Below are 14015 nucleotides of genomic sequence, written 5' to 3'. Positions count from 1 at the left end.
ATTCACATAATCTTTGAAGAATTGGCATAGATGTTCACAGTCTTCTGACTTTGCTTCTCTCTCTCTTTACCACACTTTTTTTTTTGTTTTGTTTTGCTTTGGTGGTACTGGGGATGGAACCCTTCTACCTCCGGGCTACACTCCCAGATCTATTTTATACTTTATTTGGAAACAGGGTCTCTTAAGCCAGCTTTGAACCTACGTGATCCTCCTGTCTCTGCCTCCCAAGTGTAGGGATTACAAGCGTGCGCCACCACGCCTGGCTCTTTATCACACTTTGAATAAATGAAATGTCCTACTATGGCTAGTGATTAGACTACGCATTAATGGTATAAATTCATGGGACAGAGAACAAGGCTATTCTTTTCATCCAGTTAATTTGCAGGACTCCTGTCCATTCTGAGTGTACATTCTTACCTTTTGTATTACCGTTAATAGATCATTTTACATAGTAGCAGATGAATGGGGGGCTTTAAAAGTGCAAAGTCCACACCAATGCCAATTCCCATCCTTAACCTTATTTATAGGCATGGGTGTTTCATTGTTATATGTCCCTCATTGAGAATTGAATTGATGGAAGAGTTAATGCCGCAGAGTGCTTGGAACTAAGAGTTAACGCATGCAGAGTGCTTAGAACTAAGAGTTAACGCATGCAGAGTGCTTAGAACTAAGAGTTAACGCATGCAGAGTGCTTAGAACTAAGATTTAACGCATGCAGAGTGCTTAGAACTAAGAGTTAATGCTGCAGAGTGCTTAGAACTAAGAGTTAACGCATGCAGAGTGCTTAGAACTAAGAGTTAATGCTGCAGAGTGCTTAGAACTAAGAGTTAACGCATGCAGAGTGCTTAGAACTAAGAGTTAACGCATGCAGAGTGCTTGGAATAAGCAGCGGATAGCACAGAGTAAACGCTCAGCACATGGCCGCCATTGAGCGCTCCCGTCGGCCCCTGGGGCCCTCGCCCTGTCTTGCCTGCATGCCAAGCTGCTGCCCTGGAGGGTGGAGGCGACCTTCAGAGGGGTCCATCTGCAGCAGTTCGCCGTGCCAGCTTAGGCCAGACAGGCGTGGCTTTGGGTCTGGACTCCCAACACTGACCCGTTGCCATGGGCAGAGCGTCCACCCTCTGCGATCTCAGACAGCATGGCAGACACTCGGCACGACTTAACCTCATTCCAACAGCACCATTCCCTCGTGTTGTTCGTGTTTTTATGACACACTCCCAGTAGTTAGTGAGGAAAGCCCACACGCCTAGAAAAGTGTTAAAGATCTTCATGCCCTGACCTCTGCGACCAGGACTCCATCATCCGCAGCATCATGAGAGACCAAGAGTCCCAGCTGGACGCCCGTCAGTGCAGGGCGCACCTTGTGAGGAGGGCTTGGGATTCCTTGGGCACCTAGAGACGAGCCATCGGATGCCCTTCGTATGAGCTGAATGGCAGCAGTGGCCTTCGGTGGCTCTGTGTTGGGGGCACCGTGATGAAAATGATTTGAGACTGACTCATTCCCTTTTTATGCTTATGAAAATTTATTTTTTTTTCCTTGTGGTTTTGGGGATCAAGGTACTCTACCTCCAAGCTATACCTCCAGCCCTTTCTATTTTTGAAACAGGGTCTCACTGCTTCCTAAGGGCTGTCCTCAAACCTGCAAACCTCCTGTCTCAGCCTCCCAAACACTGGGATTACAGGCGTGCACCACCACGCCTGGTGGAATTTCAAGATCTAGATCTACTTTTCACAGGAGTATGCCACAGCAGGTTTATTTACACCCAGGCTTTGAGTTTCCTCCAGTCCTGAGGAGTAAGTCCTACTCCTTTCAGGGATGCCTTCCAGGAAGCCCCGCCTTTGAACCGGATGTGCTAGTGTTTGCTGGTAGCTATAGCAACTCTTCTTTTATCCATTGGACCTCCACTTGACTTTAGTTCTGGGGCTTATCTCTCAGGAGCAGACTTCTGCCTTACCTCTCTGTGGACAAGAAATCCTGTTTCTGTGCATATTTAGAATGCTCGTCTGCCAATTTCTTACATGTTTTTGGAGAGAGGTGCATGAGAATTCATTTTATCTCATTTTATTTGTTTAATTAATTAGTATATTTATTTTTGTAGTACTGGGGATCACACCCAAAGATATTTTATTTCTGAGCTACACCCTAGTACTATTTTCTTTTCTTTTCTTTTTTTTTTTTTTTTTTTTTTTTTTTTTTTTTTTGTGTGTGTGTGTGTGTGTGTGTAGTGCTGGAGATTGAACCCAGGGGTATTCTGACTCACAGCCTGACTTTCTCTTTTTTTTTTTTTTTTTTTGATACAGGGTCTCACTAAGTTGTAGAGGGTTTCACTAAGTAGCTGAGTCTGTCCGCGAACCATGATCCTCTCATTTCAGCCTCCCAAATGCTGGGATTACAAGCGTGCGCCACCACGCCCGGCTCCTTATTTTTTATGTTGACACATGGTCTTACTAGGATGCTGAGAGCCTCACTAAGTTGCTGAGGCTGGCCGCAAACCTGCAATCCTCCTGTCTCAGCCTCCCAAATACTGGGATTACAGGTGTGCCATCACACCCAGCTGATTCACTGATTTTAAAAAGCAAGCTTCTTAGGCTCAGAAATCCTTCTTCTACCTACTCACTGCATTGGGCTCTGGTACGGAGGAGAGAGGGATAAACTAAACTTTCTAATATATTCACATGTTGTCTACGGTCTCTACAAGTCATTCCTTGAGCCAGGATATTACACACACACACACACACACACACACACGCACACATCAAAAAAATTAATAAATGGAAGCAAACTCAGCATGTTGCTTTTTATGTATCGCATTTCCATCTGTTTGCCTTAAATAGCTAGTTTTGGAATCAGGCGTACAATCGAGAATTGGGGATCTAGTTTTATTTTATTGAAGACCTCTGCTCCTGAGTCCTGTGTTCTGCCTTAGCTGAGGCACAGCCATGAAGAGAACTATAAATGGTGTACGTTTCTTTTCTCTTGAAATAGAAAGCGGGCCGTAGTTGTTAGTCGGTGTCTCTCCTGTCCCCGTGACCGTGATCACACAGTGTCTCCTGAAGACGTGCCTCCCGTGGCGACCTCAGCCCGTTACAACCTTCGCTTGGCTGCCCAGAGCCCCTGATTCTTCTTTACTTGTCTTTTTTGTTTGTTTCTTTCTTTCTTTTTGGTGGTACTGGGGTTCCTGGAAACCCTTCTACCTCTGGGCTACACTCCCAGACCTATTTTTTATTTGGAAACAGGGATCTTAAGCCAGTGCGGCTGGCTTCGAATCCGCGCCATCCTCCTGTCTCCGCCTTCCAAGCGCGGGGATTACAAGCGTGCGCCACCATGCCCGGCTTTACTTGGTTTTAATGTACCAGATCAGGTTCAGGGGTCGTGGTGAATAAATCTGAATGTTTGGGTGGAGGAAGGATGCACAACTTTGGTCTCCCAGGTCATCTTTCTAAGGTTAAAAAACGTCTTGGGGGCAGCTCGGTGGTAGAGCGCTTGCCTAACACATGTGAGGTCCTGGGTTTGATCCAGAGCACCAGGGGAAAAGACCATTACGACACTGCCTGAGATGATGGGGTTATGCCATTAGCCATCAAATTTAAAAGTGTTACCAAAAAGCCGGGCGTGGTGGCACACGCTTGTAATCCCCGCGCTCGGGAGGCAGAGACAGGAGGATCGCGCAGGTTCGAAGCCAGCCGCGTGCGCTGGCTTAGGAGACCCTGTTTCCAAATAAAAAATGTAAAAATAGGTCTGGGAGTGTAGCCCGGAGGTAAAAGGGCTTCCAGGAACCCCAGTACCACCAAAAAAAAAAAAAAAAGTGTTACCAAAAATATTTTGGGTGGGACTCAGAAGCTGTCTATATTTATTTTTAACTTAGAAGTATCTCAGGCAGTACCAACTGATGTGCCTAGTGAAATCTGAAGAGGACTGGTCTGGATTTGGGGCATCTTCGCCCCAACCTGGGAGGCTGGGCTCGCAGCTGAGAGCCCAGTGACAGAGTCTCCCCAGGCCATCTGCAGAACCCGCAGATCTTTCTGTTTCTGGAAGCATGCCTTTCAACTCAGCACAGAATGTACAAGTCCAAAGAGTCTCTTTTTTTTTCCTTGTGGTACCTGGTATTGAATCCAGAGGCATTTTACCTCCAAGCTACACTCCCAGCCCTTTGTTTTTGCTTTGAAACAGGGTATCACTAGATTGCTGAGAATCTCACTAAGTTACTGAGGTTGTCTCAGCCTCGTAAGTATTGGGATTATAGGAATGCGCCACCATGCCTGGCTGGTTTTTTGTTGTTTTTTTTTTTTTTATCAAAGTAACTACCTGATACCCAGCTTCACAAAGATATAACACCATTAAAAGGAATGTTTGCATTATTCAAAGTTGAAACTGCAGTTTCTGGCCAATGTTAAATATCATTGTTTTCTTCAAAAATCCAAAGTATCTTGTGACACTCTGCAGGGTTAGCTGGAACTCCTCAGCATACAGTTTACATATTGTGGCTTTGTCGTATGGTTTCGTTTTTTGACTAGATAGTTGTTGTTGTGCTTATATTTTGATTTTTGTTTTAGGCTGTTCTGAAACAATGCATGCCCCCATTAGAGTCTGACCAATCAAAGTCATTGTCCAATAAGGAGATTGACATTCATTCTAAGGTTTCTTATAGTTTACTTTTATCTCACTCTATATGACCCAGCTCTTTAAAAGTGAAGTAAATGAAGCCAGGTGTGGGGGGGGGCACACTTGTAATCCCAGTCCTTGGGAGGCTGAGACAGGAGGATCACAGGTTTGCAGCCAACCTCAGCTACTTAGTGAGGCCCCCCTCGACTTAGTGAGACCCTGTTTCAAAAATGAAGAATAAAAAAATAGGGCTGGTGGTGTCGCTCAGAGGTAGAATGCCCCTGGGTTCAATCCCCAGTACCAATAAAGAAAAAAAGAAGAAGCAAAGTAATTGAATACGACTCTTGAGCTAACTTCCCTGTCAGAAAAAAAAATAAATGATAATAATAAATAATAAAAAAACAATAATGAAAATAAATGCCATAAAAGCAGCCTTAAAGTTTAGTACTTGTCTTTGCTTTGTCCAATCTTGCCCAGACTTTGGTCCTCCCTTCGTTTCTCTTTAGCTTCTCCGTATACAACGTCGACCCCGAACATCAGCAGCGTGAGAAACGCGGACTCGAGGGGGTCTCTCATCAGCACCGATTCGGGCAACGGCCTTCCGGAAAAGAACAGCGAGAGGAGCGACTCCCTGGAGAAGGTGACCTCTCCTCAGGCAGCGCCAGCGCCGTTTGCCCAGGGTCAACACACTCCCTGGTCTCGCACTACTAAATGTGGCCTCTTGTTTTTCCTAACCTGGGGGGGGGGGTGATCAGAGCTTTATCTAAGGATGGGGCCTGTTCCCTGATTGTGGGCACGTGCACGTGCGTGTGTGGGTGCATGCACGTGTGTGTTGCTGGGGATCAAACCAAAGGTTTACTCATGCTAGTGTGTGTGTGTGTGTGTGTGTGTGTGTGTGTGTGTGTGTGTGTGTGTGTGTGTTTTCCTGGGGATCACTCCCCGGGGTTTACTCATGCCAGTGTGTGTGTGTGTGTTTTCCTGGGGATCACACCCCAGGGTTTACTCATGCCAGTGTGTGTGTGTGTGTGTGTTTTCCTGGGGATCACACCCCGGGGTTTACTCATGCCAGTGGGTGTGTGTGTGTGTGTGTGTGTGTGTGTGTGTGTGTGTGTTCCTGGGGATCACACCCCGGGGTTTACTCATGCCAGTGTGTGTGTGTGTGTGTGTGTGTGTGTGTGTGTTTTCCTGGGGATCACACCCCGGGGTTTACTCATGCCAGTGTGTGTGTGTGTGTGTGTGTGTGTGTGTGTGTGTGTGTTCCTGGGGATCACACCCCGGGGTTTACTCATGCCAGTGTGTGTGTGTGTGTGTGTGTGTGTGTGTGTGTGTGTGTGTGTTCCTGGGGATCACACCCCGGGGTTTACTCATGCCAGGCAAGCTCTCCTCCCCTGAGCTACATCCCCAGCCCCCTGAAACTCTTGGTTCCTGTCTCTGGGATCTCAGAGCAGGGCACCGTTTACAATGGACCACCTTGCCTGAGTAATTCTGGAAGTCTGTACAAGTAGGAGACTGAAATGCCCTCTGTTTAGACTCCCCATAGACTTTATTCTGGAAGATATCATTTAGATCCCAACTCTTCCTGCACATGGGTATTAGGTTCAAAGCCAACTCCAGGAAGAGCAACTGATGGTGCTGGTGATTTAGAAATAAGGTAGACTGTGAATGCACTCTTGACATTTACGCTGCGCCCGCCCTCAGCAGATCACTTCCTCCTCCTCTTTTCTTTAAACGACTCAAGACTCAAAGCTAGACTTGGGGATGTACACCTGGAGACCCAGCACTTGGAAGGCTGAGACAAGAGGATCGTAGCCTCCGCACCTTAGCAGGGCTCTCAGCAACCTGCGAGACCCCATTTCAAAAGCAAAATATAAAAAAGGCTGGGAGTGTAACTTCGAGGTCGAATGGCCCTGGGGTCAGTCCCTAGTAACAAAAAAAAAAAAAAAAAGAGAGAGAGAGAGAATAAAAATTCAGATTATTGGAACTCTGTAGAAAAGGATAAAGCTTAAATGTAACCCCAAAATTGTGGTAGATGGTATCATCTTGGGGACTTTTTTCCTAAGTTATTTTAAGTTATAGGAAGGTCCCTCTGCCAGGAAACAGGTGGACCATTTAAGGACATATTTCTAGTTCCCAGATAATGTCTGGCAGGCGTCCTTCCTCGCCTCGGGTGTGTACTCTGGTCACAGACTCCGTGTCTGCCATTGGTGATCTCTCCATAGCTGTGTCGCGGCGTGAGCATCTCATCTGGGAGTGTGTCATGACGTGTCTCACTTTTCCCTTGACCCCAACCTGCCTCCGCGTGTAGAGGGAAGCGCTGCTCAGAAGGCACTCGGCCTGTGTTCTGCGCAGTGCCCGCGAGGAGGAGGAGTGCTGTCCGTCAGCCAGGAGGAGCCGGGTCACCGTGGACTTTTCCATTCTCACGATCCCGCCTTTGCCAGAGGAGACGCCACACGCAGCCCCCTCCCTCCCGCTGCCCGAAGTACTGAGTCCTCCTGGGGCTCTGGCCAAGGGAGTGGGCAGGATGACCGGCCATGCTAGTTTTACCACTAATTGCATCTGTATTTCTTCCTTAAATACAAAGGTTCACATATCTTATGTACTGTCCCTGTTTACTATATATATTTTTTCCAATTGGCCACCAACACTTTGAATGAAACATTTTCTATACTGGTCTTTTTACTTTGGTATTTGGCCAAAAAAAAAAAAAAATGAACTGAGCTGGGCGTGGTGGCGCACGCTTGTCATCCCAGCATTCGGGAGGCTGAGACCGGAGGATCCCGGTTCGCAGACAGCCTCAGCTACTTAGTGAGGCCCTCCGCAACTTAGTGAGACCCTGTTTCAAACTAAAGAATAAAAACTAGGGCAGAGGGTGTAGCTCGGAGGTCAAACGCCCCTGGGTTCTGTCTCCAGACCCGCAAAAAAAAAAAAAAAAAAAGATCCTAGTTTCGATTGAAAATATAACTTGGAGTGTTTTTCAGTCTCCTGAGTTTTTAATCATGAGATAAGATTCTTGTTCTGCTTTTTTTAAAATTTAAACCTGCAAGCAAGGCATGGTGATGCCTGCCTATAATCTCAGACTTAAGAGGCTGACACAAGAGGATCACAGATCTCTTGAGGCCAGTTTCAGCAACTTGCTGAGGTCTTGTTTCAAAATAAAAGAATAAAATGGGACTGGGGGTAGAATGCCTCTGGGTTCAGTACCCACTACCACACCCCCAAAAAAGTGAACCTGCTGCCTGGTGGTAAAACTGCCCCTTCCTCCGCCCGAGCTTCCTACAGTTTGCAGTGTTGAGCTGAGCTGATGGTGGCTTGACCTCATCAGCTCAGGGCCTCTGGCGGGGCTGTGCTCAGGTGTCCCATTGGGCGCCTGCCAGGTGTTTATCCCCAGCGGTGGCCACACTGTGCCCCACGGTGACCCCGGAGCGACAGCACTTGGCCACAGGCGCTTCCGTGGTAGATTTGCAGCAGACTTCAAATTTCTTGCTATTGCCACCCAAGGGGCCAGGTGGTCCCGTGGGGTCCTCTGAGTGCTGACTTTTGCCATCGTTCCTAACACCCATACTTTCTTTTGCATGAGATTTTTCTTGGCGTTGAAGGTTTGCCTCGGCCTAACTAAAACAGTGGTTATCCGGTGTGAAAGGTCTGGGCCTGGGGAAGGGTTCAGAGAGGCCAACCAGAGCCGCTGTGTCTGTTCTGTTTGGGTGCAGTGTGCCTGCCACTTCGTTGCCCTGGAGCTTACTCGTACTTTTCAAGCTGTGTGATTTGAGTCAGTTCTATCACTCTTTCTCCTCCAAAGGAGAAAAGTGAAATGAATTTCTCCCTGCGGTAATCAAATAGAAGGACCCCCTGTTATCTCTGTTTTAGCACCAACAAAGCAACACTTTGGGAAATTCTGTGGTTCGCTGTGACAAACTGGACCAGTCTGAGATCAAGAGCCTCCTGATGTGCTTCCTCTACATCCTGAAAAGCATGTCTGATGGTAGGTATAAAAAATAAGAAGGCTTCCATTCCGTGTTCTGTATTTGACTGATTTCTGATTTTTTTTTTTTTTTTTTTTTTTTTTTTTTGGTGGTACTGGGGTTCCTGGAAGCCCTCCTCCGGGCTACACTCTCAGACCTATTTTATACTTTTTTATTTTGGAAACAGGGTCTCTTAAGCCAGCGAGGCTGGCTTCGAACCTGCGCGATCCTCCTGTCTCCGCCTCCCAAGCCACCGGGATTACAAGCATGCACCACCACGCCCAGAAAAATTCATACTTTTTTTTTTGGTGGTACTGGGGGTGGAACCCAGAGGCTTTCTACCTCTGGGCTATACTCCCAGACCTATTTTATATTTTATTTGGAAACAGGGTCTCACTAAGTTGCTGAGAGCCTCACTAAGTAGCTGAGGCTGGCTTCGAACCTGTGCGATCCTCCTGTCTCAGCCTCCCAAGCCCGGGGATTACAAGCCTGCGCCACCACGCCCGGCAAAATCCATACTTTTTTAGAAAACAATTCGAGTATCTTTTTCTCCAATTGCTGTCGAGCTATGAGTTCTTTTCCTCTATAATCAGAATTTGTGTGTCATTTTAGAAATATCCTAACCTCTACAGTCATAAAGATATTATCTAATGTTTTCTTTGAAGGCTATTTGGACTGTTTAAATTTTCACATATAAATCTAAAAATCTACCTAGAATTGAGTTTTGTGCGCTGTGTAGGGTGAGGGGAAAACTGCCTCCAGAGGTAGTTTTATAAGACTCACAACCAAACTTAATCTTAACTCTTTACTCTTTCCTTTTATTTATTCCACATTAAGCGAGTATCTAAATGCTGGGTCTCTTGCTTTTGCTCTTGCTGTACCTCTTTATAGAAACATAGAACAGATAGCCAGCGTCCAGAGCCGGAAGCGGCGCTGCTGTGTTTGGTGTGTGCGGGGAAGCCACAGGTGCCTGCTGGTCACCCCCTGAGCTCCCTAGTATTCACCTGGCTCCCGGGGCTCACCCTGCAGGATGACTGGCTTCAGTTTACCAGAGTTTGTCCATTGGATTCTGTGCTCAAAACCCCGCGAGAATGGAAGGTTCTTTGACCCACCCCTTTGCTAGTCTATGAGGTCAACGACGGCCATAAGAATCAGCTGCACTTAAATCTCTGTTCAGCCATTACTCTTCAGCCACGTAAACAGGAGAACTCCTTAACTTTCTGAGCCTATGTTAGTGCGTCTGTAGTTAGATGACACGGTATTTGTAGACTTGGGGTCACCTAGCTCAGTGCCTGGTGCATGGCAGATCCGTGCTCTGTCTCCCCATCTTCCCTGCCCGTCACTGTCCCGAGGAAGGGACAGGCCAGGCCATGGCTGTGCGTGTTCACGATCTGTCAGCGTCTCAGCAACTACCCCTCCCCTCATCACAGGCTCCAGAGAGAGGAATCTCTTTGCCTGTTTCTCAACTCCAGTATAAAATGTGAGAATGCAAAACATAATTAATGAAATGGCAATGCTCTGTAATTCCACACTGGTGACGGGTCACACACAGAGACTTAAAGTACATTGCGTTTGACACAATATTTCACTTCTGAGAATTTGTCTGAGAAGATGTAGTGGGATATGCATGCAAAACTTACATGAAGCCAGGTACAGTGGCACATACCTGTAATCCCAGGACTTGGGAGGCTGAGACAGGAGGATCATAGATTCGAGGCCAGCCTTAGTAATCAAGCAAGGCTTTCAGCTAGTTAGTGAGCCCGTGTTTCAAAGTAAAAAATAAAGTAGGTCTTGGGGTATAGCTAAGAGGTAGAATCCCCCTGGGTTCACACCCTAGTACAGGGGGGAAAAAACCTATTTCACATGAAAGGATGTTTATTTAAATATAAACATAAATATAGTGGTAAAAGGTTAGGAAAAACAGTAAATGTCTATTAGTAGGGGATTGCTTAACCCGATTACTGTATATCCATAGAGAGAACTAGTATGCATCTTGGAAAAGTTTGAGGTAGAGCCAAGCTGTATTGTTCAGTTCCAACTCAAAGATAAAACGGTGCATAGTATGTAGAAATGTCCGTCCGATTCCCCCTAGGGAGGAGTTCTGGGGCAGCAAACGAGAGCCCAGTTTGGCTTTATGCCACTTGTATTCTTCAGATTTTCTAGTCTACTTAAGAGCACATTATGTATAAATTAAATAACCCTGAACTATAATATAGCGTCAGGTAATGTACAATGAGATGAAAGTTCACGTGTTCAAATGTAGCTTCTTTAAATTGAATAAGCCTGTCGCCAGGCGTGGTGGTGCACGCTGTAGTCCCAGCATTCGGGAGGCGGAGACAGGAGGATCACAGTTCACGGGCAGCCTCAGCTACTTAGTGAGGCCCTCTGCAACTCAGTGAGACCCTGTTTCAAAATAAAGAATAAAAAATAGGGCTGGGGGTGTAGCTTGGAGGTACAATGCCCCTGGGTTCCATCCCCAGTATGAATGAATGGATGAATGAATGAATGAATGAATGAATGAATGGACTAAGCCTGGTGTGTGTATTCTCCAGGACAGGCTGGTCTCTGTGTTTTTCCTTTGATCAACTATAAAATGGGGCAGAGGGAGGGTTTGGAGACCTGCACTCTGGGGTCTTTTTTCCGCTGTCAAAAAGGTGATTGTCCGTTATGGACATAATATACATTGTGATTCTAACCAAACAAATGTTTGTTTTCTAGACGCTTTGTTTACATATTGGAACAAGGCTTCAACATCTGAACTCATGGATTTTTTTACAATATCCGAGTGAGTAATTCTAGTCTCTGTTCATTTCTCCAATAATTAGGAGGAATGAAAAACTCCACGTGGCCGCGCGTAGCGGCACATGCCTCGATCCCAGCTGTTTGGGAGACTGAGGCAGGAGGATCACCAGTCCAAAGACAGCCTGGGAACCCTGCCTCAGAATAAAAATTAAAAAAGAGTGCAGGGGCTGTAGTTCCTTGGTACATCGTCCCTGGGCTCTAGCCTCAGTCTGAAGAACAGTGGCTGGACTTAAGTTACTGCAGGTGTCTGATTGGTATAGATGAGAAATAACTGCTTACATAATGAGCCATTTTAATAAAATAACATCAAGTTTATTCAGTGAATCAGGTAGATACACTCCTCTAATTGGAATCTAGTACCTATTTTCTCTCTCCGGTATACGTTTCTGATTTCCATGACGCTCGTTATTTTTAATTTTTTAAACATACCTCTATGAGCACATTATACTCTCACAGGACGAAGTTCAGAATAGGGTGCACACAGCACTTGGTGCGCCGAAGCGCTTTATTTTAAAAAGCACAAACCCACAATGTCTTCCACAACTTCTACGGGCAGGTAATTTTTCAAATTCGGAGTTTTTTAGATTTAAAAAAAAATTAGACCTGGGCATGGCAGCACACACCTATAATCCCAGTAGTTGAGAGGCTGTGACAGGAGGATTGTAGGTTCAAGGCCATTCTGAACAACTGAGCAAGGCCTTGTTTTGAAATAAAAAACAAAACAGGGCTAGGAGTGTAGCTCAGAGGTAGAATGCCCCTGGGTTCAATCCTCAGCACCACACTCAAAGAAAATTTACATAGTAGAGTATATCCCATAATCCCAGTAGCACCTTGGCAGCATCCTGCCATTGAATGCTTTATTATGTCTACACTAAAAAAAAATCCACAGTTCTGTTAATTGAATAAATTGAATAAATATAAATTGAATAAATTTATATTTGATAATATAATTGACAATAATTGAATAAATAATAACTGTAAATAGCTTCTATCTATTAATTTGCATCGTGTTCTGGTGTCAAACACATTTACGTAAACTTAGGGGAAGCCCCGTTTTCAGAGCACTTGGGGGTTATGAGTAAGGGGCTGTGGCCTGATCCTCTGGCCGGAGCTGGGCTCTGAGTCCCACGACCGCTCCTTCTGCTGAGTTAAGCAGGGCAGTTGTCCCGTCGCGAACCAAGATTCAACACCAGAGGACTCATTGTTTTAACTAACTTTTATTAAATGCGTGCTTTTAAAATATCTTTGTTGTGTGTATATTAAAACAAAACAAAAAAATTACATCCTTGATGTCTGTAAGGGGCCAGCCACACACACGTGCTCCGTATAGAGATGCGAATGAGTATGCGAAAGCAACTCAAAAGAGCGTGTGCGTGGCCCAGCATATCCTAGGCAGGCAGCGCGGACGGACAGCCCACCTGTCCTTGTTCTCTGTTCTGTGGTACTCCCCAGATGGTCACTTTCTCTGTGTTCAAAAGGAACCTTCCAGAGAATTCCTGAAGACCAGAAGTTAGGGCTAGTGATAAACCCACTCTGAATTTGTTATTGTCAGTGGGCTTTCATAAAACAGTATATTGAAAATAACTGTCTCTTCACAGTCTCTAATGCTTCTCCTCCACCCGCAGGGTCTGCTTGCACCAGTTCCAGTACATGGGGAAGCGATACATAGCCAGGTACTGTGGGGGCTCTGGTTGAGGCGCTGGGTCAGCCTCTGTTCCTAGGATGCGAGTGTGTGGGACGGTGGTGCGCGGTGACGGGTGGAGGATTCCCGGGAACAGCCGTGAAGGCAGTGTCGGCCTGGGTGTCGCCTGGGAATCCGCACCTCTTCTGTGTGCATGCCTACGTTCCTTCTGTCTCATTTTGCCTGTTGGAAAGGTCGTGTGTGGTGGCCTGTCGCTAACTTTTATTCTTCCTTTTACATTCTCCCTCCTACTCTGTTCTTTTTCTCTTTCCTCTCTCCTCATTCCTTTTCATGCATTTTCCCTTTGCTCAATGATTTCTCTTCCTCTTTCCCTCTCAGAGGTCATTCTCCCTATTCCTACTCTCAGCTATGAAGATACTGACTTCTCATTTAACCACTCCCCTTCCTTTTTTTTTTTTTTTTTTTGTGGTACTAGGAATGGAACCCAGGGTCATTGTACCTCCGAGCTACACACTTAGCCCTATTTTTAGTCTTTTTATTTTCTTGAAACAGAGTCTCACTGAGTTGTGAAGGGCCTCACTAAATAGCTGAGGCTGTCTGCAAACCGATCCTCTGGTCTCAGCCTCCCAAATGCTAGGATCACAAGCGTGTGCACCACGCCTAGCTAGTCCCTTTTTTTTTTTTTTTTTTTTTGGCAGTACTGGGGATGGAACACAAGGGCATTCTACCTTTGAGCTATACCCCCAGCCCTATATTTTTGAATATAGGGTCTTTATTTTTGAAACAGCGTCTCACTGAGTTGCAGAGGGCCTCGCTAAGTAGCTGAGGCTGTCCGCAAACCTCAGTCCTCCGGTCTCAGCCTCCCGAATGATGGGATTACAAGCGTGCGCCACCACGCCCAGCTAGTCCCCCTTCTTAATGAAAGAATTTTCACAGCCCATCTCAACTCTATGTGGACTTCCACTAACCTCCTCTAGAGTGGAGCCTTTTCTCCTTTTATTCTGACTCA

The 14015-nt window shown here is 46.1% G+C and overlaps 1 protein-coding gene across 10 annotated transcripts in view; it reads left to right on the top strand.

Moving 5' to 3' along the window:
- Window positions 1-14015, top strand: part of DOCK9 (dedicator of cytokinesis 9) — a gene marked incomplete at both ends in the record, with an annotated part of 303105 nt that overhangs the window by 235766 nt on the left and 53324 nt on the right. For 9 of the 10 annotated variants that reach the window (XM_080690195.1, XM_080690198.1, XM_080690193.1 and 6 more), the window contains 4 exons: window positions 5110-5243; window positions 8468-8582; window positions 11281-11347; window positions 12990-13037. In XM_080690195.1, coding sequence (XP_080546321.1) covers window positions 5110-5243; window positions 8468-8582; window positions 11281-11347; window positions 12990-13037 — 364 coding nt within the window. The remainder of the gene's footprint in view (window positions 1-5109; window positions 5244-8467; window positions 8583-11280; window positions 11348-12989; window positions 13038-14015) is intronic. The other variant, XM_080690194.1, reaches the window with a different exon arrangement.

Source organism: Muscardinus avellanarius (genome assembly GCF_963383645.1).
Source record: "Muscardinus avellanarius genome assembly, chromosome: 2".
Classification (NCBI taxonomy): domain Eukaryota; kingdom Metazoa; phylum Chordata; class Mammalia; order Rodentia; family Gliridae; genus Muscardinus; species Muscardinus avellanarius.
Note: the sequence above shows the minus strand (reverse complement) of the source record. Positions and strands in the feature narration are given on the sequence as shown.